At 41.3% G+C, this 26,042-nt stretch overlaps 1 protein-coding gene across 14 annotated transcripts in view; it reads right to left on the reverse strand.

Annotated features, from left to right (window-relative positions):
* The window catches only part of cast (calpastatin), a 143,292-nt gene that overhangs the window by 69,109 nt on the left and 48,141 nt on the right, over positions 1-26,042 (reverse strand). For 12 of the 14 annotated variants that reach the window (XM_055633299.1, XM_055633308.1, XM_055633305.1 and 9 more), the window contains exons 3-6: positions 15,714-15,779; positions 7,923-7,976; positions 6,966-7,091; positions 1,332-1,415 (exon numbers count right to left, since the gene is read on the reverse strand). In XM_055633299.1, coding sequence (XP_055489274.1) covers positions 1,332-1,415; positions 6,966-7,091; positions 7,923-7,976; positions 15,714-15,779 — 330 coding nt within the window. Of the gene's footprint in view, positions 1-1,331; positions 1,416-6,965; positions 7,092-7,922; positions 7,977-10,944; positions 11,127-15,713; positions 15,780-26,042 lie in introns of those variants that run through there. The other 2 variants (XM_055633304.1, XM_055633303.1) reach the window with 2 other exon arrangements.

Below are 26,042 nucleotides of genomic sequence, written 5' to 3' on the forward strand. Positions count from 1 at the left end.
ATGTGTTCCAACTCTCTGGAAAAATGCCTTCATAGTGTCTAATTGATTACTTAAACAAAATGTAATTTCTCCTAATCCCATCTGCAGATTAATAATTCAATCAGTACCACGGTAAAATGCCATAGGGCCCATTTTGCTTGGTCCAATTCTTTAAATAAGAAATGCAGTTTGACTCACGTGTGCTTTTCCCCCCCATGCTCTCATTTAAAAAAAAAAATTTAATCAGCGTTTCAGACAATGCATTTTAGACAGCATAAATTGCACATGAATAAAATTATCTTTACTATGATCTCTAATTGATTAAGTGAAACCTGTGAATACTGACCCTACTATTTGCAGAAACAGTTCCATATCATTTACACTTTCAATCTCTTCAATGTTTTGAACACATTAAATATTTCTGTATTTTATTAACTTATCAATTCTTTTTGAAAATATTCGTGCTTTATGTGAAAATCGCTAACAATTCTTATCTTTGTTTTCAGAACATGCATTAGCTCCCACATCGTAACAATTTCATATTTGCCACCAACCATCCACCGAAAGACAAATTTAAGGTCATATTAATCTTAGATTATTTAACACAGCAATGGACATTAAACACACAGCAAGATTAGCTTTTCTGGTGTAATCGGAATTAAAATATTGCAATTTTGGACGTAAAAACATAAAAAAACACAATTGTTGCATTCGAATAGACAGATCACAAACTCCTTCTGATAATTCTCGAATCAAAACAATGACCAACATGCATTCTCCAAATCACCAGTGTCAACCTTTTGAATGAAAACACCGTTGCCAGCAGATCAAACAGTATTGAATTGTACAGTATTGAGTTCTGTTTTATAAATTACTATCTGATTGGATATTCCCATAAGGTTTCTATAAGGTTTTCAGTTCAATGCACCAAAACACAGCTTCCTTCAAGCTCAATTCCATCACAATGGTAAGTTATTTCAAAATTTCCCTTCCTCATACACAGACCAAATTGACATTGTACATCCAATAAACCTTTGCAAATCTGCACAGTGCACAGATAATTAAAAAAAATCTCCAGACCATACAAATCAGTAGGACCAGATAAATAGCTAAAAAATGTAATGTAGTAATTCCCATTTTATAGTACAATGACACTAGCCAAAAAGAATGAATGTAGAAACAGGCTTCAAGTAATTGACGTTCCTCAGATGGATACTGTTTAACTGACATTGCAGAAAACCGAGTTTGGAAGAATTACTTGTCTCTTAAACTTTTAAATTTGATTAACCCTGGTATTTTATCATATTACAGTACGCTGAACAATAGTAAAAAGATTTAAAAATCATTAGTACCTGAATCTTTGAGTCATTGTTTTTGTGAAGAGAAGTGCCTGTCAATTTTTCTGGCTGTGTTCTGTCTTGATTTTCCTTTGCGTCCTTTGAAAATGGAGAATTTATTTTTTCAAAATTCAGATTATACCCTGTCGCACAAAATCAGACAGCACGAGAGACCATGTGGCCCATCATGCCCATAAAGTGCTCTCCATAATGTTTGGAACAAAGACCCATCATTTAGTTATTTGCCTTTATACTCCACAATTTGAGATTTGTAATAGGAAAAAAAATCACATGGGATTATAGTGCACATTGTCAGATTTTGATAAAGGGTAATTTTATACATTTTGGTTTCACTGTGTAGAAATTAACAGTGTGTATACATAATCCCCCCATTCCAGGGCACCATAATGTTCAGGACACAGCATTGTCATGTAAATGAAAGTAGACATGTTTAGTATTTTGTTGCATATCCTTTGCATGCAATGACTGCTTGAAGTCTGCGATTCATGGACATCACCAGTCGCTGGGTGTCTTCTCTGGTGATGCTCTGCCAGGCCTGTATTGCAGCCATCTTCAGCTTATACTTGTTTTTTGGGCTAGTCCCCTTCAGTTTTCTCTTCAGCATATAAAATGCATGCTCAATTAAGTTCAGATCGGGCGATTGACTTGGCCACTCAAGAAATTACCATTTTTTAGCTTTGAAAAACTCCTTTGTTGCTTTAGCAGTCTGTTTGGGATCATTGTCTTGCTGTTGAATGAACCACCAGCCAATGAGTTTTCAGCCATTTGTTTGAACTCGAGCAGATAGGATGTGTTAGATCATATGTTGGAAACAAGGTTAATTCCCGGGATGGCGAGACTGTCATATGTTGAGAGAATAGAGTGGCAGGGCTTGTATACTCTGGAATTTAGGATGATGGAGATCTTATTGAAACTAGTTTAATTATTTAGTGTTTGGATATGCTAGAGGCAGGAATCACGTTCTCGATGTTGGGGGAATCCAGAATCAGGGGCCACAGTTTAAGAATAAGGGGTAAGCCGTTTAGAACGGAGATGAGGAAACCCTTTTTCACACAGAGAATTGTGAGTGTGGAATTCTCTGCCTCAGAGGGCGGTGGAGGCCGGTTCTCTGAAAAATTTCAAGAGAGAGCTAGATAGGGCTCTTGAAGATAGCAGTCGGGAGATATGTGGAGAAGGCAGGAACGGGGTACTGATTGTGGATGATCAGCCATGATCACATTGAATGGCAGTGCTGGCTTGATGGGCCACATGGCCTACTCCTGCACCTATTGTCTATTGTCTATACACATCAGAATTCATTATGCTACTACCATCAGCAGTTGTATCATCAATGAAGATAAGTGAGCCAGTACCTTCAGCAGCCATACATGCCCAGGCCATAACACCCCCACCACCGTGTTTCACAGATGAGGTGGTATGCTTTGGATTTTGGGCAGTTCCTTCTCTCCTCCATACTTTGCTCTTGCCATCACTCTGATATAAGTTAATCTTCTTCTCATCTGTCCACAGGACCTTTTTCCAGAACCGTGGTTGTTCTTTTAAGTACTTCTTGGCAAACTGTAACCTGGCCATCCTATTTTTGCGGCTAACCAGTGGTTTGCATCTTGCAGTGTAGCCTCTGTATTTCTGTTCATGAAGTTTTCTGCAGACAGTGGTCATTGACAAATCCACACCCGACTCCTGAAGAGTTTTTCCTGATCTGTCGGACAGGTGTTTGGGGATTTTTCTTAGTTATAGAGATAATTCTTGTCATCAGCTGTGGAGGTCTTCCTTGGCCTGCCAGTCCCTTTGCGATTAGTAAGCTCACCAGTACTCTCTTTCTTCTTAATGATGTTCCAAACAGTTGCTTTTGGTGAGCCCAAGGTTTGGCTGATGTCTCTGACAGTTTTATTCTTGTTTCTCATTCTCATAATGGCTTCTTTGACTTTCATTGACACAACTTTGTTCCTCATGTTGATAAACAGCAATATAAGTTTCCAAAGGTGATGGAAAGACTAGGTGCTGAGAACTCTCTTATACCTGCATTAAGGAGGCATTTAAACACACCTGAGAAATTACAGACACCTGTGAAGTCATGTGTCCCAAACATTATGGTGCCCTAAAATGTGGGGACTATGTATAAACACAAGTGTCATTTCTACATGGTGAAACCAAAACGTATAAAAATACCCTTTAATAAAATCTGATAATGTGCACTTTAACCACATGTGATTTTTTTTCTATTACAAATCTCAAATTGTGGTGTACAGAGGCAAATAAATAAACGATGGGTCTTTGTCCCAAACATTATGGAGGTCACTGTATTGGCTTGTTTTCTGAGCTCCCTGATTAGTCCATCCTTCCTGTACTTTCTTGCATGGTGGTATTTTTGGGTGGGATTTTGTTGACAAAATATTACTTATTGGGAAAATAACTAATCGCAGAATAGATTAATGTATTCCTTTCTATCACTCCATGCCCCTGATTAATCACGCTAGGATACCAATACTTCCTGTTGGTTAATCAAATCTCACAAACACATATCATCATCTCTAACATTGTTTATTGATTGTGTAATTTATGTAAAGGTGCCAAACAATATTGAAAGATGGTAGCAAGTTTTCCTTGCAATTCTACACAATTCAACTCAACTCACATGATTTCATGTTCATAAGTGATAGGAGCAGAATTAGACCATTCGGCCCATGACGTCTAGTCGCTATTCAATCATGGCTGATCTATCTTCCCTCTTAACCCCATTCTCGTGCCTTCTCCCCATATCCCGACACTCGTACTAGTCACCAATCTGTCTCTCTCTGCCTTAAAAATATCCATTGACTTGGCCTCCACAGCCATCTGTGGCAATTAATTCCATAGATTCACCACCCTCTGACTAAAGAAATTCCTCCTCATCTCCTTCCTAAAGGAACATCCTTTTATTCTGATGCTCTGACCTCGGGTCCTAGACTCTCCCACTATTTGAAACATCCTCTCCACATCCACTCTATCCAGGCCTCAAGCTATTTTAAGCTTGATATGACAAATTAACTGAACTCTAACAATTTAATTACCAACTAATGTGGAGTCCTTGTGCAAGGAATCACAAGCTATAGTCAAGCATGCCACATGAATCACCTGAAGTTAGGACTGTAATATCATCTCTCAGTAAAGCACATAATGCAATTACATCAAATTGGCATGAATTACTTCTCCATTTAAAATAGTCTGAGAGATTCAACCTCCATTGCAGAGATTGCTCTCCTAACCAAAATCTGGAGTGGCAGAAAGGCCAATCCCAAAAAGACATGTGTGCTGACAACAATTTTGGATCCTAAAGAAATTTCTCAAACCGTCCCATTCCTTGAGCGAAAAAGCATGGTGCATTGATGAATGAATATAATTCTGTTTCCAGGACCATCAGGGAGATCTTGTAAATGACAAACATGCATTCATAGAACATAGAGCAGTACAACACAATGAAGCCAAGACCAACTCTAATCTGCCTGCACAAAATCCATATCCCTCCATTCCTTACATATCCATGTGCCTGTCCAAGAGTCTTCACCACCAATCCTGATGGCCCTCACCACCGTCTATGTAAAAAATAAATGTCCTGCATATCTCCTTTAAACTTTGCCCGGCTCATCTAAAAGCTATGCCCTCAAGTATTTGATATTTCCATCCTTGGAAAAATGTTCTGACTGTCCATCCTATCTATTCCCTTCAGAATTGTATATACTTCTATCAGGTCTCTTGTCAACCACCAGCACTCCAGAGAAAATAATCCAAGTCTGTCCAATGTCTCCCTGTAGTTTATACCCCCTAATCCAGGCATCAATCTGCTAAACCTCCCCTGCACCCATTCTAAAGCATCTGCATTGGGGCAACCAGAGCTGTACGCAATACTCCAAATGTTTCCGAACCAAAATCCTGTAAAGCAGCATCTTGACTTCCTGACCCCAATAGTTTTATATATCATTTCCCATGACTCAGAATATCCCCAGCATTGAAATATACAATCAGATTATCTGTTCATGTGATGCCATTTGATGCTTGAATTATTATTCAAACCACCAGGAACATTGTCCAAGGGTCTTTAACATCCTGAGGAGGGAGGCAGAATCGCTGTTTAATATCTCATTCAAATAACACTACATCTGACAGTACAGAAACCCCTCAGTATTACACTCAAATCTCATCTCGATTGCGCATTCATCACTTTGACGTGGGAATTAAATCCGCACATTTTCCAACTTGGAGCAAAGATTACCACAGCTAAACTAACTAATAAGTGTGTAATCATTTCAAGCAGACACTGGCTGCTCATATTAGGATGAAAAATGAGTGTGTTTAATGTCTTCATTTATCTGAGGCTCTAAGATTGTTTCCCGAAGTATAGAGGTTATACAGAACTCAGCAAACATGACACGACTTTTGTGGTTTGCCTTGCTGGATATCAGAGCCGGGGCAATGATTTGTTTTACTAACAATGAGTTGAGCTGAGTCACAAATCTAATTGGCAAATGTTCGTATAGCATCTTGCTGTGTTGTGACACCTGCTGTGTTTGCAGATTTGAGCAGTTGATCACCAAAATAGAGAGGTTTTGGCAACTGCCATAAATGTGTGCACAAAATAACATGGTACATACTATTTATGGTAACACTGTATACGACTTGTTTTTCGCACATCAATTCTATATTACTGGTACATAAAAGTTTGCATTCTGTGAAGGTAGTGGATCACAGAACAGAATCAACAGGGCACCTTATTTTTGCAAGGAACCTGTTTAAGGCGCATGTTATAGTCAATTGAGCACAACTGGAGATACAATTAGTGTAGATCCCAGTGTTTCCATCTATACCTGGCAAAAGTCTCACACATGTTTGCTCTGCAAACAGTAATTAGTCATTGGTTAATATGTGCATCTGTCTGTTCTCACTGACATCTCCCCCAGCAGTGTTGAAGATGGCAATGGCAAACTGGTCACCAAGGGTGAACAAACGAGGCAAATGATTGAACTTTATGACCTTCCATCACAGTGAGGAATGTGGATTCTGCTGTGGTGGATGTTTATGTTAAATTTTATTTTATTTGGCTTTCTGTCTTGTTGCTTTTTACTTAGTATGACTGTATGGCAACTCAAATATCACTGTCTAACTACAACCATGTGGATTGACTAACTTCAAATATAAATAGAAAGTGCTGGGGAAACTCAGCAGATCAGGCAACGTCTGCGGAGACAAAAAAAAGAGTTGAGATTTTCAGGTCAGCTCCCTTGATTTAGAATATCATAAATCTGCAATGTAAAGTCAGATTGTCTCTCTATAAATGCTGCCTGACCTGTTGAGTATCTCCAGTGTTTTCATTTATTTCAGAATTTCAGCAAACTGTAATATTTTGTTTCTCATTGTACCACCATATTTTTCTCTTCACTTTCTTTCATTTCTAATCTTCGTCAGATAGATCAGCTGGAAATGTAGCATTAGGTCAGCTATTTATATTCCTATTTTGAATATGGTGATATGAAAAATACCATCCATACACCTTGTTGAGCTATTAAGGGATATGGTCTACATTCCTAAAGATATCTTTTCTAGGCATTGCATATATCATTTCAATTTCTAACTCTTAACTTGGATGTAAATTACCACATTCGATGTTTTGCCGAACAGCTGACCCATTTTGCTCTGACTAGTAGCTGTGGATTGTGGTTGTTGCTGCTTCACCCCACCAGCCGCACCAGGTAAGACCGAAGATCCAGATTTCGTCTTGGACTAAAGAAAAGATTCCAAACTTAAACAATTGACATCACAAAAATAAAATCACAAATAACAAAATTCACCTTTCTGGTAAAATGTATAAAATGGCTTTGAACTTGTGGATCGAGAAACAAGACAAATCATTGATCTAGCTAATATTTATTGATTGTTTTTCTGAGTGTTACTGGCCAGGACAGCTTTTATTTCTAACTTCTTTGAGGAGGTGGTGGTGAGCTACCTTCTTCAACTACTGCAATTTACGGTGGGCCTCACTCTAGCCATGGAGGAGGCCCAGGACAGAAAGGTAGAAAAGGTAAAGTCATTCTAATAGTCCCCTTTCTTCTCCAGCCATCATTAAAGGTAGTATGTCAAAAGTGGACATTTCCTGTCCAGTCACAGTTGTTCCAATTTTGGCATGCAGTCATTAACATTGGTGCTAGTACATAATATTGGGGAAGCAAACTGACGTTATAAAAAAACAAACTATATTCATCTCTTTAAAGGGAGCAGAGAAGGCTTTCAGTGGATTTGAGTGGATTTCAGGTTAGGTATTGATTACCCGTGGGAACAATTCAGTTGCAAATTTCTTTCTAGATTTCCAGTTGTTGTGACCAGCAGGGAACTGAAATGCACATAGTTATGGTGTCAAAGAATATGTTGCCTGTAAGATTTCCTAAATGACAACTTCCCGCCCTGATTCTTTCATGTGTGGTTTCCAAATATAGATCTTCTAAAATAGTTTTATATCACGGAGATGCAACAATGTTAATTATTCAGATTCAGATTCAGATTCAATTCAGATTCAATTTTAATTGTTAATTATGCATGTGCAATGACTGTTCTTACCTTGCATGAGTCTGCAGACTTTTGCGTTGCTGCTGCTCCTGGTTTTACTGATGACTAGAATAGAGAAAATTGGAATGTTAGCTCTAAAAATCAGAAAGAAGCATTTATAATTTGGTGCTTGTGCTTGGCAGAGGAGCCAATTATATATAGAAACATAGAAACATAGAACAGAGGTGCAGGAGTAGGCCATTCGGTCCTTCGAGCCTGCACCGCCATTCAATATGATCATGGCTGATCATCCAACTCAGCATCCTGTACCTGCCTTCTCTCCATACCCCCTGATCCCTTTAGCTACAAATGCCACATCTAACTCCCTCTTAAATATAGCCAATGAACTGGCCTCAACGACCCTCTGGAACTACTCTGGAACTACTACTATGAAACTACTATACGCAAAATTATAACTAAATATCTTTAAGTCAGAATCACACCTAAATGTAACGGAAGGTGCTTGACCCTGTTGAATGTAGGAAATGTAATATGGATTATAAGGTGTATGATGCTAATATGTTAAGATTGTCGCGCAACATGAGATAATTAATCCTCTTTCTTTCACATCCATCCTGGCAATCACTCACCACAATTTCGTGCCCTACATCAATTGAATTTTTCCCTGTTGCCTATTTGCCTCTCTTGCCTTCAAAAACATAAAAGCCAGAATTTGCTGGACATTGAGGCATTTTAGCAATTTGGAGAGTCGGCACTAATTGTGTATTTCCATGATTAATTTAATTAAAGGACTGAGGAATAATCAGAAGAGGGACTGGGAAGTGTCATGTCAAATTAGGTACACAGAGGGGGAAAAAACCCAAAAGAAATAAAGGCTGGATTAAGATTAATTCCCAAGGATGGCGGGACTGTCATATGCTGAGAGAATGTGGCTGGGCTTGCATACTCTGAAATTTAGAAGGATGAGAGGGAATCTTATTGAAACATATAGGATTATTAAGGGTTTGGACACGCTCGAGGCAGGAAACATGTTCCCGATGTTGGGGGAGTTCAGAATCAGGGGCCACAGTTTAAGATTAAGGGGTAGGCCATTCAGAACGGAGATGAGGAAACACTTTTTCACACAGAGAGTTGTGAGTCTGTGGAATTCTCTGCCTCAGAGGGCGGTGGAGACTGGTTCTCTGGATACTTTCAAGAGAGCTAGATAGGGCTCTTAAAGATAGCGGAGTCAGGGGATATGGGGAGAAGGCAGGAACAGGGTACTTATTGATTGTGAACGATCAGCCATGATCACATTGAATGGCTCGAAGGACCGAATGGCCTAATGTTGCACCTATTGTCTATTGTCTATTTTATTTCATTTTTCTCTTCTGATATTTGCTTCTATCACTCTATTCTCATTATTATTTTATTCTTTTTAACATGAACGACTAACCTTTCAATTGAGTGTGCAAGTAAAGATTCACGGTTGGGCAAGTTAACTTCAAACACAGGTGTCCTGCTTAAACCAAGTACAAAACAGGGCAATTATACTGAATAAGATGATGTGGACAATAAATCAGTCAAGGCAAATATAGAGTGGTCTGATTTGATTGTGTTGTAGTGCTGTCTCTGTGAAGCTTGCCGACAAGGTGGGGCACAAGATCATTATAATCAGACACAATTGAAACTGTGGTGCAGCAGTAAAGTTGCTGCCTAACAGCAAATGCAGCGCCAGAGACCCGGGTTCGATCCTGACTATGAGTGAAGTCTGTACGGAGTTTGTACGTTCTCCCCATGACCTGTGTGGGTTTTCTCCAAGATCTTCGGTTTCCTCCCACACTCCAAAGACGCACAGGTATGTGGGTTAATTGGCTTGGTATAAAATGTAAAAATTGTCCCTAGTGGGTATAGGATAGTGTTAATGTGCGGGGATTGCTGGTCGGCGCGGACCCAGTGTGTCGGAAGGGCCTGTTTTCGCGGTGTATCTCTCAACTAAAATAATCTGACTCCGGCTATAGTGAAATCGAGTATCAGGTATCAAGTATCAAGTATATCTTTATTGTCATTTTCCTGAGTACTCACATACCCAGAGGAAACAAAAAAACGTTGCTCAACCAGTGTCCATTCAGTGTGCAGTAAAAAATAAATAGAAATAAAAATACATATATCATGAACAAATTGAACACTCTACTCTCTACTAAACATCAACAGGCGTTCCGATCGGCAGCGGCACGACAGTGGCTCTGCTGCAGTGTGTCCAGGTTGGTGGTTGGTGCGCGATACTTTGGCAGGGGGCAAAGTCCGTTTATCAGTCTTATAGCCTGCGGGAAGAAGCTGAGGAGCATCCTGCTGGTTACTAAAGGATTGAGGGTGGCTCTGTGACGTTCTTAGGTGGGTCAGATAAAAAATGGGATAGGGAGAAGTGCTGGGAGGGTCAAAATGGGCTCCAGGTGTGAATGTAAAGAATTGGTGAGGTCAAGCTGGGCTGGGTTGTTGATGGTGATGGAAGAAACCATGAGTCAAGTGCTGAAAGAACTGGAAGCAAGCTGGTGAATCTATGCAAATGCAGAGAATGAACACCACCAAGAGTTTTATGTTGTGTAATCATTCCTAACATGGTCTTACACTGCAACTCTTATATAAGAAAAATGGCTAGACTCAAACTAAAGTTTTCTCTTAACTGCGAAACCATCTGAGAGATTACATCATAGAATTCCCTGCAGTGATTTTTAAACATTTCATCTAAGCACTAACGTATATAGACGCAGGTTCCGAGTCACAGGCTGCTCCCATTATAAATCAACTCTTTTACCAACATGCCCAGGCAATAGAAATTCAGCCTCAACAACATACCACGTCCGTCATCATCACAATAATCTACAATCATGTAGTTTGGTGTCCCTCGTGAAGTTCAACCTGATGAAAATTCCGGTGGGAATACCAAATATAAAGTTTTGTAGGTGGGCAGATCCTTTTACACTAAAGTTAAAATGCAAAATTTACAAATGCTTAAGTACTCAAATAACCACTCTCCTGACCTGAAAGCCTCGCAATTGAAATTAGTAAGAAAGCATACAATCATTTTTCCTACCTTTCAAGGCTGATAAAATGGCTTATTTTCAAAACAATTAACTCCATACTCTGAAGGATGATGGAGAAACTTTATATTGTAACACAATTCACTTTTTTTTCCTCCAAGAATCTACTTCTTTTCCAATCCCTATCTGCAGCATTAACCTCCGTACACTTGTGAGTATAACTGGAGCTCTGCTCTTCCAGATTCCAAGTGCCACGCCCTGCCTGAACATGTGCATGCAGAGCCCTCTGACAGAACGCATCATGCAACTTTGTTGATGCTTGGCACCACAACAGTTCCTCCTCTTCCACCCAATGCCAGACAAACACCTTCCCAAATTGGGTGTTGTGATTCACATCCATGAGCATATCCATGAACATATGGAAAATTGCGTAAAATTCATATCCAGATTTTTTTTTTTAAAGCAAGCGATCTTAAAAGTTTGGACGTAGACTAAAATGCTGGAGAATCTCAACAGGGTGAGGCAGCATCTATGGAGCGAAGGAAATAGGCGACATTTCGGGTCAAGACCCATCTTCAGACTGAAGAAGGGTCTCGACCCGAATCATCGCCTATTTCCTTCCCTCCATGGATGTGGCTTCACCCTGCTGAGATTCACCAGCATTTTTGTCTACCATCGGTTTTCCATCATGTGCAGTTCATTCTTAAACTTAAAGGTTTGGACTATCATTCTCTTATGTAGAAGGCAAAAAACGTTGCCCAAAAATTAAATTAAGATTAATTCAATTTTTAAGGTTCTCCTGTGTTCCTCTGCCTCATTAGGAAGATTGGTAATTATCTTTTGGGATGTCGCAAGATATTTATTCTGTGCTTTGCTGGAAAGCTGATACATGCAAGAGCAATTTTTTCTCGTGTCAAAGCCAAGTATATTTTTTCACCCTATGCACACTGGTCTGAGAGAACGCATGCTCAAGGTTAGGCAAATGAGTTTTTCACTCGCCCTCTGGAAATTGCAAGACTTTTTTTCCATTAGCTCTCTCGATTTTGAACATGACCAGACATGTGATCGATACGTGGAAGGAGCAAACACAAAAATAAAGGACAAAAAGTGCTGGAAATACTCAGCAAGTCAGGCTGCATCTATCAGGAAGCAAACATTTCAGGTCAAGAACCCTTCCTCAGAAATGGAAAGGACATAAAGAAGACTTAGCGAGGGAGATGTCTCTGACAGTAAAGCTGGGGTGACATTAAGGAGAAGATTACCTGGTCAATGAGTGAATGGGTGCAATTCTAAAATGAGAATTATAGATAAAAGACCAAAATAATAATTTATTTTATCGTAACAGAGGTTTAAACATATGGATATAAAATAATAAATCATTGTTGGTGATTGTTCACACTATCCAATGTCATTTCTCAAGATCGCCTTCAACAAAAGGTGTAAACAGTGATTCACAGTGCCAGAGCTACACCCAGAACAGAGCCTGCAGTCAACTTTGCTGCTTCAGAGACTTCTGGAGGAATGCAGCTAATCGAGTTCGTCAGGGTCAATTTTATCAACAATGAAAGGGAATTAAAATTCAACATATCTGCTGCTCCTCATAATTGGATACTGAACCTTAAAAACAACTTTTCAGATTCTACAGGCGAAAACATTGAAAATTGTCAATTTTGTCTAGTTGTCAGTCTTCCAGAGCCAATTGACTGAGAACTCAGCAGAATTGTATTAGCAATTGGAAAAGTATTGACAACTAATTTTCTTGCATTCATCTTTAAAAATGTTAACAATGGAATTACATTTCTGATTTACTGCTCTGAACATGGATTATTCCCATTTCAATAAAGGGCTGACAGTAAACTAGATTTTAAGTAGTCTTGTCTCGTGCAGAAGGCATTGAAGCTCTCCTCACCACACCTCATTTTTAAATACCAGTTTAGGGAGGAAATTGTTAGATCCTATAATTAATTAATTTCTTAATTAAAAATATAATAGAAAACAGGTTACATTGATTTATTAATATTTATTAATTGTTTTACTGGCTGATTGATTCTCAAGACATCTCAGGTTCCTAGCTTTAATATATTTTTCAATGACTTTGGAAGTGCGTTTTCAAACACGTAATGTCCTTTGGTTCCCTGTTGAAAATGATGAACCTCAGTAAAAATAACAAAGCATTTTTTTAATTATATGGTAGAAATGTACACACTATAGACAATAGGTGCAGGAGTAGGCCATTTGGCCCTTCGAGCCAGCACCGCCATGCAATGCGATCATGGCTGATCATCTCCAATCAGTACCCCATTCCTGCCTTCTCCCCATATCCCCGGACTCCGCTATTTTTAAGAGCCCGATCTAGCTCTCTCTTGCAAGAAAATCACTGTCACTAATCACTACCACAAAAGAAAATCACTGCCATTAATTATGGAAGGTACACAAAAATGCTGGAGAAACTCAGCGGGTGCAGCAGCATCTATGGAGCGAAGGAAATAGGCAACGTTTCGGGCGGAAACGTTGCCTATTTCCTTCGCTCCATTGATGCTGCTGCACCCGCTGAGTTTCTCCAGCATTTTTGTGTACCTTCGATTTTCCAGCATCTGCAGTTCCTTCTTAAACACTGATTATGGACCCAGTATCATACTGGGTAATGCAGTAGTTCGTCACAATATTCATTCCCGAGGCAATTTACAGGATCATAGGAAAGTTATAGATGACAAATGAACTACATTCCTTCAACAGTTAATGCAGCTGTATTTACAATAGAAATAGAAATTAGAAAAAGAGGCAGGTAGAATCATTAAGCATCTTAAATATAGCTTTATTTGCATGTTAGAAACATAGAAACATAGAAAATAGGTGCAGGAGGAGGCCATTCGTCCCTTCGAGCCAGCTCCGCCATTCATTGTGATCATGGCTGATCGTCCCCAATCAATAACCTGTGCCTGCCTTCTCCCCATATCCCTTGACTCCACTAGCCCCTCGAGCTCTATCCTACTCTCTCTTAAATCCATCCAGTGATTTGGCCTCCACTGTCCTCTGTGGCAGGGAATTCCATAAATTCACAACTCTCCGAGTGAAAAAGTTTTTTCTCACCTCAGTCTTAAATGGCCTCCCCTTTATTCTAAGACTATGGCCCCTGGTTCTGGACTCGCCCAACATTGGGAACATTTTTCCTGCATCTAGCTTGTTCAGTCCTTTAATAATTTTATGCTTCTATTAGATCCTCCCTCATCCTTCTAAACTCCAGTGAATACAAGCCTAGTCTTTTCAATCTTTCCTCATATGACAGTCCTGCCATCCCAGGGATCAATCTCGTGAACCTACGCTGCACTGCCACAATCACAAGGATGTCCTTCCCCAAATTAGGAGACCAAATTATGTTGTCTACATTGATGTATTTAAAATAAATTGGACCACACCCCTTTGGGTGACTGCGGGACAAACAATCATATTCCATTAGCAAATACAACTCCAAAATATGGCCATCAGTTTGTGAAGCCCAACAGATCTGGACCACTGATATGTGACTTCACAGCCACACAGTCAACCACCAGTCTGATTTGTGCAGAGCCCCAGATTTTTTTTTTTTGCTGACAATTTTGAGATGTTTTTCACAAATATACAGAACAAAATCTGCCTATTACTTAAAGGACAAATTGGAAACTCCCCAGCAGCTGTGTGTGTATGGTGGATAGCTTCTGATAAAGCAAGATGGGTGGAGTTAGTACAGAGTGCTCTCCTTTTGTGTAATCATTCACACACTTTGCTATCACAAACAATTCCCATTGCCTAATAAAAATGATCACTCCACCATTGATATCAACGCTAAAGGAATTAAATCTGTGGAAGATAAAACATTTAGATTTGTACCATCCTAACGCCCTCTGTGGAATCCTCTTCATGTTATTTATTTTAACTTAGATTTTGCTGGCTGCGCAAAGTTTTAGGAACTAGATATTTTGAATGTGCTCATTATAACAATTTAGAGTGTACCAATATTATAGCTTTAATAAATCCTTTTTGGCAGCCTGAGGAGTTTGGTGATCCAGGACTTGCGGATGTTCTAGATTATTATATTCTTCATATTAATATATCAGCAGACTTTGTATTAATTTATTTTAAGAAGTTACCCAGAAGTATAAAATAATTCAATTAGACGGTGAATTTACAGGGAACTTAAAAAAACAGGGCCCTAACGAATTTAAAGGGAATGTGGAATCAAACGCTCCTGTGATGTTAGAATGAGCAAGAAAACTTGTGCCTGGCGTGTTTAGTGAGAGTGAGGAATGTGGCTTCATTTTAACAATGGAGGAATCCAAGGACTGAAATTTTGGGAATGTTTGGGAATAGGAAGAGACATAAAATGGTTAGCAACCAAGAGCTCCACTAGGCCTTGATAGACCGAGTGCAAGTGCTAAACAAAACAGTTGACTAGTCTAAACTTGGTGTCGATGATGTAATGGAGATTTCAGGAGCACCGATGCAATAGACACAGTTGGAAGGGGTGCATGTGAACTTCTGTCTCATCTGATAGGGCTGCTGGGTCGAAGTAAGAGAGGAGATGTAAGGACAGGTGTTACATCTCCTGCAGTTGCAAAGGAAATTGCCTGTGGAGAGGGTGGATTGGGCAGGAGTGGGAGAGCGAACCAAGGAATTGTAGAGAGAGTGATGTCTACAAAAGCAGAAAGGGGTGGGGATGGAAGGATGTGACTGGTCATGTTGAAGGTGGTGTGATTATTGAATGTTTTCTTATTGTTGGAAAAAACAATAGTATGATCTAATTTTATGATTCACCGTGCAAGACTTACAATGCAGCTAAACTTACCTTACTCGTTGAGCTCATTGGTTTAGCAGCTTCCACCTTACCAGGTTCACTGGGTTTTGATTTTTCCTGTGAAGAAGGAAATGAAACAAGTTTTAGTTCATATCCCTTACAACAATGTCCACTATTCAATTTGTATTTTTAGTTGGACAACACAGATTGGACAATACTTGCTCTGGACATTTGATAACGCACATTATAACTAGTGTTCATAATTAGCCCTTAAAAGAGCAATATTTAACATAAACTAAAGGATTAATGCCTGAAGCAATTAAGAGGTGGGTTTTATGGAAGGTCCAAAGGACAGAGGAAGATTGGACATGGGGGGGGGCACTTTCTGAACACTTTCGAGCTTGACAATATCTTTCCTATAACATGGTGCCCAAAACTGAACACAATATTCTAAACGCGGCCTCACCAACATCTTATACACATAGACACATAGACTGGGCCCGATCATGAAGAAAGCGCACCAGCATTTCTTCTTCATTGGAAGTTTAAAGAGATTTGGCATGTCATCAAATACTAGGAAATAGGGAGGAAGGAACTGCAGATGCTGGTTTAAACCGAAGTTAGACACAAAAAGCTGGAGTAACTCAGTGGATCAGGCAGCATCTCTGGAGAGAAGGAACGGGTGACATTTTGGATCAAGACCCTTCTTCAGACTGAACGTATTGGTTGGGCTGAAAATTGAACTACAATCTCTTCCACATTCAGAGCAGTTGGTGGTTGATCGGGTGAGTAAATCAGTAGTTTGTGAGGTGACCCACTCCTTCCATCAACCTCCCACATACAAAGCAATGCTGACTATCCCTAATCAGTCCTTGCCCATCAAAATGCCTCGGAATATATCCCTCAGAATACTCTCCAGTAACTTACCAACTACAGATGTTAAGCTCACCGGCCTATAGTTCCCAGCATTTTCCCTGCAGCCCTTCTTGAAAAGAGGCACAACATTTGCCACCCTCCAATATCCGGCACCTCTCCTGTATTTGAGGATGATTCGTAAATTTCAACCAGGGCTCCCACAATTTTCCTCCGTCCAACAGTCTTTCTCCTCGGTAAATACAGAGGAGAAATACTCATTTAGGACCTTGCCCATCTCCTGTGGCTCCACACAGAGGTGACCGCTTTGATTCCTGAGAGGTCCCACTCTCTCTAGTTACCCCTTTCCCCCTTCTGCAACGTTCGGTGCTATGTCCCATGCGGTTTGTGATATAATAAATTTACTTGGATCAAAATGTAGGGGGTCTACTTAGTATGTTTTCAATGGATACAGCCAGTTAGAGATCTATTGGAAATTGGGGCAGAAAAATTATAGATGGGGATTGTTGATTGATGCATATTTAGTGGTCTAATGCAAGAGGAATTTGTACTGTAAATACAGGACCCTTGCCAGCAGAGACACACAGAGATATCTTGGGGTGCAATCTCACAACTCCCTGAAAGTGACAACACAGTTGTATAGTGAAATAAAGGAAGGATAATGACATATTTGCCTGCATCAGTCATGGCATTGAGTATAAAATTTGGCAAGTTATGTTGCAGCTGTATAAAATCTAGTTAGGATGCATTTGGAGTATTTTGTTAATTTCTGGTCACTGCATTACAGAATGGACATGGAAGCTTTGGAGAAGATGCAGAAGACCATGTTTTGATTGAAGACAGTGAACTATAAGGGTAGGTTGGACAAACTTGGATTGTTAACACTGGAGCAGAGGCAGAGGAGAGATCTGATAGAAGAATGCAAAATTATATATCATAAATGAGATGGTCAGAGCTATTTGCCCAATATGGAAATATCAAATACTGGAGGTCGTAATTTAAAGGTGAAAGGGAAAATCTTAAAGGAGATTCAAACTAAATCTAAACTAAAGGAGCCTGAAGCCCATTGCTAGAAAAAGTGGAGAAACAGATACTGTAGCAAGCCTTTAGACAGACATAGAAAACAACCAGAGAATATAGGGATATAGATATTGTGCAGAATTAGTGTAGATTTGCATCAATTTGTGCAGATGTTATGAGCCAAAGTGTCTATTCCTTGTTTGTACTGTTCTATTATTATTCTGTGTTGCTCTAAAATCGGCAAGATACTTCACATGTTCAGATAGATGTTGACTTCTGTTGATGCTGTTATACTCCCGTTAAACATTATTTAGGAAACATTTTAAGAACTGGTCCCATTATCTTGATCCATTTCATGTGACACTGACCAATATAATTGATTACAATAGAAGTATCACAAATTTGTATTTAATTAAAATATCTACTTTTTGTTTTGTCGAAACATCACCCATTCCTTCTCTCCAGAGATGCTGCCTGTCCCACTGAGTTACTCCAGCACTTTATGTCTATCTTTGGTTTAAACCAGCATCTGCAGTTCCTTCTAACACCTATGCCCTCAATTTCTCGATTGCTCTTCCATGCCAAAAGGACTGTGTGCATTCATAGAAACATAGAAAATAGGTGCAGGAGTAGGCCATTCGGCCCTTCGAGCCTGCACCGCCATTCAATATGATCATGGCTGATCATCCAACTCAGTATCCTGTACCTGCCTTCTCTCCATACCCCCTGATCAATTTAGCCACAAGGGCCACATCTAACTCCCTCTTAAATATAGCCAATGAACTGACCTCAACTACCTTCTGTGGCAGAGAATTCCAGAGATTCACCACTCTCTGTGTGAAAAATGTTTTCCTCATCTCGGTCCTAAAATATTTCCCCCTTTTCCTTAAACTGTGACCCCTTGTTCTGGACTTCCCCAACATCGGGAACAATCTTCCTGCATCTAGCTTGTCCAACCCCTTAAGAATTTTGTAAGTTTCTATAAGATCCCCCCTCAATCTTCTAAATTCTAGCGAGTACAAACCGATTCACCGTATCAACGTTTCTCATGATTTTATGTCATCACTTATTCTCCTACAAACCATGAAATACAATTCTAGCCTGCCCTACCACTTCCTATAAATCAGGCCCCCCCAGTCCGAGCAACATTCTCATATATCGTCTTTCCAGCTTGATGTCTTTCCTACAGGAGGGTCACCAAGACTGTGCAATAAAAGTGCAGCCTTGCCAACATCTTGTACAATTTCAACATAATGTTGGAAGGAGACCTGGAGGGAGACCGCTTTTCAGGGCTCCCGCAACGGTGACTTCTCCCGCCCGAGTTGCGGGGTTGAAGAGCTCCTGGAGCGTGGCCTTACAGCACCGCCCCGCGCGGCTTTTAATGGCCGCGGGACTCTGTGAGCGTACGCCGGGGGCTCTAACATCAAGACCCGGTGTGCGACCTTGCATCACCCGGCGTGGCTTTAATGGCTGCGGGACAATCGCCATCGCCAGCCGGGGGCTTTGACTTTGACTCTGACATCGGGGGGGGAGGGGAGAGTGCAGTGGAGAGATAAGTTTTTTGGCCTTCCATCACAGCGATGTGATGGATGTTTATGTAAATTATGTTGTGTCTTGGGCCTATTTGTTTGTAATGTATGGCTGCAGAAACGGCATTTCGTTTGGACCTCAAGGGTTCCAAATGACAAATAAATTGTATCTTGTATCTTGTAATGTCACAATTCGTATACTCATTGCCCTCACTGATGAACGTCAGCGCGCCAAACATCATCTTCTTGTCCATCCTGTCTACCTGGAATGCCACTTTGAAGGAACTATTCACTGGTACTTCTTGGTTCCTTAGGTCAACACCATTCCCAAGGCCCTACTGTTCACTGTGAAAGTCGTACCCTGGTTTGATTCCCAAAATTTGCACTTATCTGAATTGAACGCCATATGACATTCCTCAACTGACTAAAACAGCTGATCAAGATCTCATAGTAATTATTGATAACCTCCTTTACTGACTTGGAAACCACTTATTTTAGGGCAGCACAGTGGTAGAGTTGCTGCCTCACAGCACCAGAGAACTGACTACAGGTGGTGTCTGTACGGAGTTTGTGAGTTCTCCCTGTGACCGACCGCATGGGTTTTCTCCGGCTGCCCGGTTTCCTTCCACTCTTCAAAGACGTGCAGGTTTATAGGTTAATTTTCTTACGTTAAATTGTAAATTCTCCCTAGTATGTAGGACAGTGCAAGTATACAAAGTGATCGTTGGTTAGTGCCAACTCAGTCGGCAGAGGTTTCCGTGCTGTATCGCTTAAGGAAAGTAAAGTTTAGTGTCAGCTGCAAACCTATTAACCATGTAGAAACATAGAAACATAGAAAATAGGTGCAGGAGTAGGCCATTCGGCCCTTCGAGCCTGCACTGCCATTCAATATGATCATGGCTGATCATCCAACTCAGTATCTCGTACCTGCCTTCTCTCCAAACCCCCAGATCCCTTTAGCCACAAGGGCAACATCTAACTCCCTCTTAAATATAGCCAATGAACTGGCCTCAACTACCTACTGTGGCAGAGAATTCCAGAGATTCACCACTCTCTGTGTGAAAAATGTTTTTCTCATCTCGGTCCTAAAGGATTTCCCCCTTATCCTTAAACTGTGACCCCTTGTGTTGGACTTCCCCAACTCCTCACAGCTAACACTGCCCCCCAGCTTCGTGTGATCCGCAAATTTGGAGAAGTTGCATTCATTTCCCTCGTTCAAATCATTAATATATATTGTAAATAGCTGGGGTCCCTGAACTGAGCCTTGCGGTACCCCACTAGTCATTGCCTGCCATTGTGAAATGGACCAGTTTACTCCTCCTCTTTCCTTCCTGTTTGCCTGACAGTTCTCTATCCACATCAATACTGAACCCCCAATACCGTGTGCTTTAAGTTTGAATACTAATCTCTTATGTGGGACCTTGTCGAAAGCCTTCTGGAAGTCCAGCTACACCACATCCACTGGTTCTCCCCTATCCACTTTACTAGTTACATCCTCGAAACATTCTATAAGATTCGTCAGACATGATTTACCTTTTGTAAATCCATGCTGACTTTGTCCAATGATTTCACCACTTTCCAAATGTTCTGCTATCCCATCTTTAATAACTAACTCTAGCAGTTTCCCCACTACCGATGTTAGACTAACTGATCTGTAATTCCCCGTTTTCTCTCTCCCTCCCTTTTTAAAAAGTGGGGTTACATTAGTTACCCCCCAATCCTCAGGAACTACTCCAGAATCTAAAGAGTTTTGAAAAATTATCACTAATGCATCCACTATTTCTGGAGCTACTTCCTTAAGTACTCTGGGATGCAGCCTATCTGACCCTGGGAATTTATCAGCCTTTAATCCATTCAATTTACCTAACACCACTTCCCGACTAACCTGGATTTCACACAGTTCCTCCATCTCCTTTGACCCGCAGTCCCCTGCTATTTCCGGCAGATTATTTATGTCTTCTTTAGTGAAGACGGAACCAAAGTAGTCATTCAATTGGTCCGCCATGTCCTTGTTCCCCATGATCAATTCACCTGTTTCTGACTGCGAGGGACTTACATTTGTTTTAACTAATCGCTTTCCCTTCAGAGGTTAGTTAAAACAAATGTCTTGTATGTTCTCATCCAAATCATTCATATAAATGATGAGCAACAAGGGGCGTGGCGCCTATTCTTGTGGCACTCCATCAGTAAACTGGTCTCCAGTCCAAAAAACACCCTTGACTCTCCTTCCAACCATCATGCCAATGAGTAGTCCGTCCACCGAAAATCTGGATGCAAATGGGAGTTAAAATGAGGAAAACAAATCTGTCACACCCATGGTTAATTATTTAAGGGAGTGTACCTGCAAGCCTCACCAATGGAAAAAAAACAACAATAGGTGGTTTGACTACATTCAAACCAGAGGCTAAAAATAACCAAGGGAACGCTAGTTTGAAATGATGCGCTTTTGCATATAAAAATGAAAAAAAACTGATGTCGGAAAATATATATTAACAGTAAATTCTAGAAATGCTCAGCAGGCAGGCAACATCTATGGAAAGAGAAACAGAATTACTGCTTCAGGACAAAGGCATTTGTTAGCACTAGAGCACTATAAAATAAATCAATTAAGTTTGATATAAATTGCAGAAGTTAGACGGGGATAGGTAAGACACAGGGTCTCTCCCCGATAGGCCAACGCCAGGGTTTCTATGGGGGGGGGGAAGGAGAGGGGGAGAGAAAAAGAGTGAGAGTGAGAACAAGTGTTGTACAAATATCTGAAGGGGCTGTTCAAGTTCTGGTTGCATTTTAGTCCCACGATCCTGGTGTTTGGACACAAGGCAGGGAGTGGGGCGAGCCGATCAGGGGGGTGGGACCTCCCCATCAGTCTGCTCCTGGGCCTGGCCAAGATGGCCATTCGACCAGGCAACGGGCGGTCGATGGTCACACCAGTCGGCTGCCTGCCCCTCTTCCAGGCCTATGTTCGTGCTCCCGTGTCCCTAGAAAGGGAACACACGGTTTCCACGGGGACGCTGGAGGCCTCCCGTGAACGCTGGCCGCCGCGTGGGGTCGAGAGCATTGTAAATAATGACTGCACCATTGTACTATAACGAATGCTTGATGTTTTGTAACCTTTGAATGTACTTTTCGTACGCTGTATTATGCATTTTGCTGAATAAAGTCCTTGGAAAGGAAAAAAAAGGGAAAAGTGAGAAAAAAAACAAAAGAGAGAAAATGAGAGAGTATGTGAGTATGCTTTTTCAATTTGGCATTATATGGGTATACACACAGAGCCATAAGATCTATCGGTCCATGGAGAGGATGTTAAAGGCTGGAAATTGGTGAGGTTTGTCGACTGCAGGAAGATGGGGAATGGTTTTGGGGAATCATTTCCTGAGATATATGTGTGATTTAGGACATTTTCATTTAACTGATATTTGGATTCTATATTGAGAGAGCACTTTCAGTTCTTCAATTGTTGTGTTAAATGGGGCTTTATCCCATTGGATTGATGCTTAGCATTCCATGCTATAAGCCAAAAGGGAACAACGTTCATAAGCAGAACTGGAGAAAATGCCCAGTAGATTAGGTCATGCCAGTAGCAAGGGAAAACTTGATCTAATACTTGTTTTCTCTGTTTTCACCAAAACTGTACAGTTCTGCCGCATATTATCCATCTGTATTGACTCAGTATTTTTTGCTCTTCTCTAATCTCTAGTCCCATTGACTTTTTTCGCTCGTGTGTCAGATGACGTTCTGCCATCGCTTTGCCACAACCAGTACATCTGTGCCTCTGTGGAGATCGTCCACAGTGCATGCCTCTCCGCCATTGACTGGCCGATTGACTGGCCGATTTTTAATCTATACTGTTATTTCCATCAGACAGATTCCAAAACAGTGGCAGCAGCAAAACACTATTGGAAGAAAATCAACATCAAAAGTATCGCCAAAAAAAACCCTATCTTGGACAGCACCTCACAGACAACCTGATAATGTCCAACCAACAGAATTCAGAATTTGTGTAACTCCAAGTCCAGCATAGCTTCTTTCCCTGAAAACACTATCACTGAGAATGACCAGGAGATCCAAGAGCTAATTAAACGACATGTATGAGAATCACGAGTGTTTAATTTCATATGTACTGGCAATGAAACATTAAAATTCTTACTTGTTCCGACTGAAAAGGCCCCTTGATGTAATTGCAATGTACAATAGTCAAGAATATAATAAATGAATAATCATTAAGACTAAGTAACCAGACTATAATAGTTCAAAACTGAAGTCCATATGTAATCAAAAATAGAGTCCATTGTAGCGTAGGTTAGTGTTGTGCAGTTTCAAGACTCTGATGGTTGCTGCGAAGAAGCTTTTGTTGAACCCGGAGGTCACGTTTTCAGGCTCCTATACATTTATGGTAGGAGCGAGATGAAAGCATGACCAGGGAGGTGCGGGTCTTTGATGATATTACTTGCCCTTTTGAAGCAGCCCCCTGTGTGGCACAGCAGTAGAGTTGCTACCTTAGAGCGCTTGCAGCGCCGGAGACCCGGGTACAGTCCTGACTACGGGTGCTGTTTGGACGGAGTTTGCACTTTCTCCCGTGACCTGCGTGGGTTTTTTCTGAGATCTTTGGTTTCCTCCCACATTCTAAAGACGTACAGGTTTGTAGGTTAATTGGCTTGGTGTATGTGTAAATTGTCCCCAGTGTGTATAGGATAGTGTTAATGTGCGGGGATCGCTGGTCGGCGCGGACTCAGTGGGCCAAAGGGCTTGTATCCGCCCTGTATCTCTAAACTAAACTAAACTAAACCCACTGCACCCTTCACACCCCCTCACGTTCCTGAACCATGGTGAACCGTTTCCTACCACACCCTCCTGAACACTCTCTGCATTATCCACACTCCTCTCCCTGCAAACCCATCCCCGCACTCCTGAACCCTCTCTGCTCCCTCCCCTTTGACCATGGGAAGGCCAGTGCCTGTGATAGACCGGACAAGGCCCACCACTCACTGCAGCCTCCTTGTTCCCTGGTACCAAACCAGACCAGTTATTCTTGAAGTGGAAACTCCTCCATGCCTTGAGGGGAAAAGTAATAGCTTGATGTATCCTGAGGCACAATGTAAAATCTGTGACCTACAGAACTGATGTTGATTAGAAATATCGTGGATAACCATGATGTGCACTAATTCTTCAGTGCTACAAAACACAAGGGCTCATCTTACCAACAAGAAACATAGAGATGCATTTGCCAAAATGGGCCGGGGCAATGCAAATAAATCCCAACCAAGATTTTGTCCTTGTCTTTACCCCCGAGATTTGTTCTCTGGTTCAATTTTATTACCACTCCAGAGCTACAGGTAGTTGAAATGGCAATGCACCTGGTATAAGTGACAACGCTGCTGAAATACTGAACATGTACAACTAGTTGTTAAATAACATATTTTGTGATACCCACTCAAAGATCCTCTCAAACTCCAAACACATCACATCAACCAGTTCAGCGTTATTGACTCTCCAAAAATCTCCTCAAAATTTACTGACAGGTTTGCCAAACATGATTTATTGGGTAATTTATGATATAAACAGAATTAGTCTAGACTAGACCAAGTGGGACCCGTTGGGTCCCGTCCCCTCAACGCGCAGTTGCGGGGAGGGGGAAGGGGGGCCTGCAGTGTCACACACACACATAACCACCCGTCCCCCCACACACACACTCTAACCCCACCCCCTTGATATTATATTAATATTATAATTAATATTAATTCATATTTAACTAAAAGAGAGACAGAAGGAGCTGCAGGTGCTGGTTTACCAAAAACGACACAAGGTTTTGCAACACTGTGCATCTCTGGAAGACGTGGATACGTGACATTTTGGATCAAGGCCTTTCTTCAGATTTATTTAGTTACCGGTAGTTAGATTTAAATCCACAGATGCCTTAGAGGAATTTGAACACCTGTCTCTGGTTCCCTGCACCATCAAGCACATAGTTTACTGATCAGGAGCATTGACCTGTGGAGTAAATCTGACAATTCTAATTTGGAAAATATCCAATGTTGAAATATTGCAGTAGACTAGTGGCTTTGGCACAAAGTGACCATGGGGCACTTGGAATCCTCAGCATCAAAGGTGGATGGTGCTGCAAGGTCTGTAGTATAAGAGATCAGTTCCCCGTCTTCTTGCTTCCATTCACATTCTGGAACCTGGTCTATGGTTCTCTTCAAACTGATTTTCCATTTATTGTTTTATAATCATGACACAAATCCAAATTGAAGTCTGCAGACTGTTCATCTAAATATATTAAACCTGGGAGCTTTGTCTAACAGCAGTCAGGTTCTGGGACCTTTACAAATGCAGTGCTGATGTCAAATGTATTATAATGGAGCAGGTCAATGAATTAACTCCCTTTCCCATTCCAAAACTGACCTATTTGTCCCGGGCCTGCTCCACTGTCAGTGTGAGGCCGAATGCAAATTGGAGGAGCAGCACCTTTTATTTCTCTTGGGCAACTTCCAACCCAGGATTTGAATGTTGCCCTATCCACTCACGCTTAGCCCCCAACTGCACATATGCGGCTACAGGGGGGGGGGGGGGGGAGGGGTATAGAGGAAGGGGGAAGGGCAAGAGAGGGAGAGAGTGAGGGGGTAGAGAGGGAGGGTAGAGGGAGTAGGAGGGAGGGGGGTCGAGAGGGAGAAGGAGGGAGGTTGAGAGTGAGGGGGTAGAGGGAGAAGGTGAGGAGGTAGAGAGGGAGGGTAGAGGGAGGGGGGATAGAGAGGGAGAGGAGCATAGAGGGGGGGAAGGCGGTAGAGAGGGAAAAGGGCGAGGGGGTAGAGAGGGAGAGGGGCAGAGAGAGAGAGAGGGAGGTGGAGTCGGGTGAGGGGGGTAAAGAGGGAACGGGTAGAGCGGGAGTGTCTACGTTTGAATAACTCTCCCTCAATTCCCCCACTATCCCCAGGGTTTATTTCCTCTTCTCCACTCCTCC

This window comes from Leucoraja erinacea, chromosome 3, assembly GCF_028641065.1.
Source record: "Leucoraja erinacea ecotype New England chromosome 3, Leri_hhj_1, whole genome shotgun sequence".
NCBI classification, from domain to species: domain Eukaryota; kingdom Metazoa; phylum Chordata; class Chondrichthyes; order Rajiformes; family Rajidae; genus Leucoraja; species Leucoraja erinaceus.